This window comes from Genypterus blacodes, unplaced genomic scaffold (genome assembly GCF_046128005.1).
Source record: "Genypterus blacodes isolate CSIRO-AG114 ecotype Tasmania unplaced genomic scaffold, CSIRO-AGI_Gbla_v1 ptg000157l_1, whole genome shotgun sequence".
NCBI lineage: Eukaryota > Metazoa > Chordata > Actinopteri > Ophidiiformes > Ophidiidae > Genypterus > Genypterus blacodes.
Window position 1 is genome coordinate 330,001 of NW_027466958.1, and position 5,706 is coordinate 335,706.

Below are 5,706 nucleotides of genomic sequence, written 5' to 3' on the forward strand. Positions count from 1 at the left end.
AGTATGTGGACCAAAGACACCAGCGCTCACCAACATCAGTACGGACCAGAGGAGGTGGTGGACGAGGAGGAGGACCTCTATAAGAAAACCTGCACCACCTGTGGACATGAACTGACCTTCGAGAAGATGTAGACACGCACACAAACACACACACACACACTCCACTGCTGCAGTTCTACAGGGTAGAAGCTGTATGGTGCCACTGCAGCTAGGTTGGAACGAGCATCCGAGAACCCAAACCGCCACAAACCAAGCAGACTTTGCTCTCACATGAACTCCCTACACAAAGGTCAAGGGGCCACAAACAAATGACACTTCCAATTTCCAATGTAGCTTGAAATTGAGGACGCAACAACTTGAACCCTCGCTGTTGCCCAAAGCAGTTATTTGTGAGGCTCAGTCTGTGATGAATCGGCACAATGTGAAGTTAGGTTCTAAACTACCACTCATGTTTTACTGCTTCTCTCCATTATTTCCCATCTGGTGTCTAGTTTCATATTTATATTGTTGTGATCAAAGGACGCCGTCAAGTGGCCTGGACATTTCCTCAACATAGTTTTTACTCCAATGATGATACTCACTTCTCGCCTTCGTTGCATCGTTCACCTCAGTTTCTGCGCCTTTTTAAGCCGGAGGTTAATAAACTACGTTATCACGGAGATCTGAAGTAGATGGGATCAAACCAGTGTGTCTGTTGGATCCATTTAGCCTCACCAGTCAAGCAGATGTGAGCTGCTACACTAAAGACTGACATTTCAACCAATTAACTTGGGTTTATAGACAACCAGCTAAATAAACTAATGGTGTAAGACAGGATAAGTGTTACTGTCCAATGAGGTTATTTTTGTATGCAAGGTTTTGTTATACCTTTATATTTATCACTAAAATGTTTGAAAGTGAACATGTTTACATCTTTCTAAGACATTTTGCAACATTGTGCACAGTGGTGTTGCTCAGGAAGCATTTTCTTGTCAATACATTTTGATAAACTTGTCTGTTTAGTTGAGTCTTTTGTTAGAATGAAGCTCCAAGTGAAACATTGAGACCAAGTGAAGCAGGGAACAGAAGTAATTTAGCCTTAATGGTCAAAGCTTGTGTGTGTGTGTGTGGCTTTTGCCAAATTAGACTGGGAAGAGGGAGCAAGGCACAGATCTACTCAGATTTTTTACTTTTATAGATTAAAGGGCATGTTTTAATAGCACACCTGAAAGGAAACACAACGCATGTTTAAAGCCTCATGATAACACTAACAGTTTGATATTCAGTTATCAGACGAGTTCATTCATGATGTTGAGATGAAGCCAGTCTGTGTTCCTACTGCCCAGCCAGATGTTTAACAGGTGTAGATACTTCAACAAGAGGCACATGTCTGACAAATAGTTTATTATACTTTGAAACATGAGAACAAGACATACAAAATGTATATGTATTATTAAAATTCAAAGGTTCTGGCAACATCTGGGGTCTGAAATGTAAAGGCGTCGTCTGTAGCCTCCACCTTCAGTCCCTCGATTTCAGTCTGCAAGAAGACAGAGTTGGGTTAAAATGCCAACAGACAGTTCATAGTCGCTGTACTGGATGTTGTGAAGCCACATCAGTGTAAACCTTGATCAGGACGTAGCTTGAACCTTTGCCCCTGTCACTTACATCAGTGAAGTACTTCTCTATGAGTCCATGCGCGGCCTGGTACACCGTATCGTTGTCGTGGTTCTGCAGCATCTCAATGCGGTCCAGTCCCCCCAGCTCCTCGATCAACAGGCTCAGTTTCTCCGTCTCACCTATTTTCTCTGCCACCTGAAGAGTCGCAGTAAAGAAATCAACCGCCAACGTACCGTCACTCTCATTCAAGACCTCAGCTGTGCCACCACAGAAGGTTTCCTCACCATGAACATGTTGTTGATGGCTTCCAGTATCACCAGGATGACTTTGGAGTCTTTGACCTGCAGCAGATTGAGGATGGCCTCCAGCGCTCCACTCTGCACCAGCTGGACCACCTGCTCCACAGTGCCCCCACTGGTGAAGTTGGTGACTGCCCACACTGCCTCCCTCTGGGTCTTAAAGTCTCCCTTAATAATGAGAGGATTTGACTCGTTAGCTTCATCTTGTGAAACATGGCAGAATGAAGCGTGGCTCTCTTTTATGTTTGAGCTTGTTGCAATCCAAGTTAGATTGAGGAGGAAGGAAATTTAGACAATTTACAAGAATAAAAAGTTTTAAATTGTAAACTACTGCCAAATCTGTTAGGAACCAAGGCCGTATGCTAAATACAGAGGCACAATCCAAATCTCTTCAAGCCACTTGTAGTCTACCCCCTACTCACGTTTTTCAGCAGTTCTACCAGAGGGGCAAGCAGGCCACAGGTGATGAGCTGCTGGATCTGCTTACAGGGTCCTGCTGCGATGTTGGACAGAGCCCACGCTGCCTCCTTCTGCACGCTGAGCTTCGTGTGCCTCATTAGCTGAGGCAGAGTGCTCAGGACTCCTGCATCAATGGCCAACTGAGTCTGCACGTCTGAGCCGCTCACTATGTTCCCGACAGAGCGAAGCGCTGGAGTCTGGAGGATTGATGGCGTCTGTCAAGATGTGCTGAAGATAACAGGAGCAACTTTTTATGCAAAGCCATAGCATTTCAGTCATTGAGGCATTACCAGGACACTGATCTCGTCGTGACTCATTAGGACCACCAGCCGGGGGACGATGCCCGTCCTCACTACGATGTCTATGCGGTCGTTGTCGCCGTCTGTGAGATAGGAAATGGCCCAGCATGCGTCAGACAAGACGTCCTTATCACCAAGATGGAGTAACTGGACCAGGGGGGGCAGCAGCTGAAGGAGGACGGTTAGTCATTAATCCATCCAGCTGTCTGGACTCAGTGTCAACTTTAAACACTACATTTTGCCACAAGAACTCAAGTCGTTAGTCTTTAGTTGAGTCGATCTCACCTGTTGGACTGCAGACAGAGGGGGGAACGGATTCTTATTCCGGCACAAGTTGGACAGTGTCCATGTTAGGTTTCGCAGGTAGCCAACCTGAAAGGATAAAGCATGAATGTCTAGACCGAGCTGTGATTTAGAACTCTGAATATGTCACAGTCACCTACTACCACCAACTAAAAAAGTAAACATTAAGACTTTAAGTGTTGTAGCTGAACTCATCTAACCTACTGTACTGGTCTGGCCGACCCATCTAACCTCTTAACCCAGCAAGGAAACAGTTTAAAGTCTAAATTCTAGGTTAGGGTTGAGCAGTTTCTTGGGCCCAGTATGAAAGCCGTCCAACACAGCGTCTCCACACGGCGTAGGAAGCTTACTGGTGTGTCTGGGCAGATGCGGGACAGCAAGGCTGGGATGACACTGCATTCGATCAGGACGTCCCGATAAGCTGGACCGTCACCTGTCAGAACGTTACAAGTGTGACACCAACATGAGCAGTAGATGTGACAGGAAGCATGTTGACCTTTCATGGCCTCAAAACAGGAAATTTAAAGTTACAATTCCTATTTTTGCCATTCAGATGAATTGATATTTGTAAATAATCTTTGCCACATCTTTTTCCAATTTGTCACCTGCAATGTTTCCAAGGGCCCAGACGGCCTGTTCACTGATGTGCAACAAAGGTGAGGCCAGTAAAGAGATGAAACCTGGGACTGCACCATGGTCCACCACCTGCAGGGACACCAACCCAGAGGACTGTGAGTCTAGACTTCATTAAAACCTTCAGTTGACTGACATGAGACGCCATATCATGCCGCATCAACACACACATGACCGCTTTCATCCAGAGCAGCAGTAGAGTTATCCCACCTGTTGTGTATGCCAGGAGGTTCCTGAGGCGATGTTTGTCAGAGCCCAGGCCGCTTCAAACTGCAGCGTCGGCTCATCGTCCATGCCCAGGAACGCCACGAAGCGAGTCAGCAGGCCGGCATCTACGATCTCCTTCAGGGGAGGGTTACGCTCCTGAGAGAGCAGCTTCCTGAGGACCAAGCAGGTGGCTCATGGCAGTGTGTGTGTGAGTGTGTGTGTGTGTGGTCCCTTCCGCTGCCACCAAGTCAACAGCTCACAGGTGTTAAGGTAATTATTATTAATTAATCATTTCATTAGTCAAGTCTACAATTAGACAGCATTTTAACTTTCATAATTGTTTCTGCTGACATGATTTTGTAAATTCAGTCTTTAAACTGATCAGGAGATCCTTGTTACAGCTGATTTGATGAATTAATGATGTTTAAGTAGTGTTTTAGAACTACAGTTCAGACAATAGATCAGCTGAGCCGGTGGGTAAGGACCAAATATTGCATTTCCGGTACAAGACTGACCCGTTTGAGACTTTCATTGATGGTTCAGTACTCTAGTAGTAACTGTAAGACTTACAGCAACGACTGAAATCTTACCACCACCACTTACAGTGCAAGTAGTCCATGAATTACTATACCATCGGATACTTGTACATTTCCAATAGTTGACTTGTTGACTCACCTGGCGGCCTGGCAGCCTCGCACCTGGGACTCTCTGGAGTCGCTGTTCACGTCTTGGATGATATCCCCGATGGTTAGAGGCGTCACCTGGATGCACACATGGTTATAGGCGATTAAAGGCTACATCAGGGCGGCCGTGGAAGCCGCAGGTTCCGGGTATTCACCTTCTCGTTGGAGAGGTAGTCCGGAGACAGCGCGTCCTCGTCCGGGAGGGAGGACAGCGTCACATTCCTCCTCTTCATGAAGCTCTCATCCTTATTGGCTTTGCGCAGCTCCACGCACACGTTGATTCTTTTGTCCCGGAGTTTCTGCCACAAACCAAATCACAGCGCCGTAGGCAACAACGACCGTAACAAAGCAGCACCACTTCGGAATAAAACACAAACTTACTGCCGGATCTTTCCCCTTGTTTTTGAACTTGGCGATCCGATCGTCGGTGACGTTCTTGGTGGGCATGGTGACCTTTGCGCACGGCGGCTGCGTCCAAACTCTGCGGCTGATGCGGAATGCGCACACTGCGGTTATAAGGGGCCGCGGCAGGTGAATCCACTGCGCCGTGATTTTCGCCCCGTCGCTATTGGTTACGCCGGCAGCTCGTCCACCTTCTCAATTAAACAATTAAACAGCTCGCCAAGCGTGGCCCTCGTCGTGTACGCGTGATGACGTCATGCTGGTTACGTTAGAGCCAAGAAGAGGTTTATTCCTCCTTAATCTCAGCATTTGTTGATTAGTTAGCAGATTAATATCGTTGAAACAAGCCGCAGGTACTCATTATGGCATTATGTTGTGTTGTTATGACCTGATTGAGACAACAGGGGGCAGCAAAACACAACTAGCTCGTAGAATCTCTCTCTCTCTCTCTCTCTCTCTCTCTCTCTCTCTCTCTCTGTCTCTCTCTCTCTCTCTCTCTCTCTCTCTCTCTCTCTCTCTCTCTCTCTCTCTCTCTCTCTCTCTCGTCAGGTTTTTCTTCATCGTGGGGTGTGGGAGTAAAGGTTTAAGTGCTGTGTTGAGATAATGAGGGTTGTGACCTAAACTCAGATTGTTGACGATGCAGCAGGTGTGAGTGTGTGAGCGCTCCCATTCACATGACACTGTTTTAAGCATTTGGAGGCCTGTGTGTGTGTGTGTGTGTAATCAAGAGGAAAGGATTACAACGCAGAGGAAGCCTCCACTTGAGCTTCCATTGTCCAGCCCTTCCTGCTGTTACAGAGGAAGAGGTGACCCCAACGCTGT

The 5,706-nt window shown here is 46.9% G+C and overlaps 2 protein-coding genes across 2 annotated transcripts in view; one reads left to right on the top strand and one right to left on the bottom strand.

Annotated features, from left to right (window-relative positions):
* The window catches only part of LOC143013635 (DNA repair protein complementing XP-A cells homolog), a 2,537-nt gene extending 1,113 nt beyond the window's left edge, over positions 1-1,424 (top strand). Inside the window, exon 4 of the mRNA XM_076167331.1 lies at positions 1-1,424. This exon is cut by the window's left edge and continues 23 nt beyond it. Coding sequence (XP_076023446.1) covers positions 1-132 — 132 coding nt within the window. The 3' untranslated portion in view covers positions 133-1,424.
* On the bottom strand, positions 1,355-4,954 carry kpna7 (karyopherin alpha 7 (importin alpha 8)). Its single transcript, XM_076167332.1, has 12 exons — positions 4,864-4,954; positions 4,638-4,781; positions 4,475-4,560; positions 3,803-3,971; positions 3,565-3,664; positions 3,310-3,392; positions 2,942-3,028; positions 2,648-2,824; positions 2,321-2,554; positions 1,884-2,066; positions 1,648-1,794; positions 1,355-1,519 (listed from the first exon to the last, which is right to left on the bottom strand). The coding sequence occupies exons 1-12, from the start codon at positions 4,927-4,929 to the stop codon at positions 1,433-1,435; spliced, it is 1,563 nt and encodes a 520-aa protein (XP_076023447.1). The 5' UTR covers positions 4,930-4,954; the 3' UTR covers positions 1,355-1,432.
* Between the last annotated feature and the right edge of the window lie 752 nt (positions 4,955-5,706).

What these genes read in the sequence shown, in the direction of transcription:
- kpna7 (XM_076167332.1), bottom strand. Translation starts at nt 4,929, where the DNA reads ATGCCCACCAAGAACGTCACCGACGATCGGATCGCCAAGTTCAAAAAC. An exon ending in TGGTAGAACTGCTGAAAAAC is followed by an intron (nt 2,067 to 2,320) that starts GTGAGTAGGGGG and finishes CTCATTATTAAG; the next exon opens with GGAGACTTTAAGACCCAGAG. An exon ending in TAGAGAAGTACTTCACTGAT is followed by an intron (nt 1,520 to 1,647) that starts GTAAGTGACAGG and finishes GTCTTCTTGCAG; the next exon opens with ACTGAAATCGAGGGACTGAA.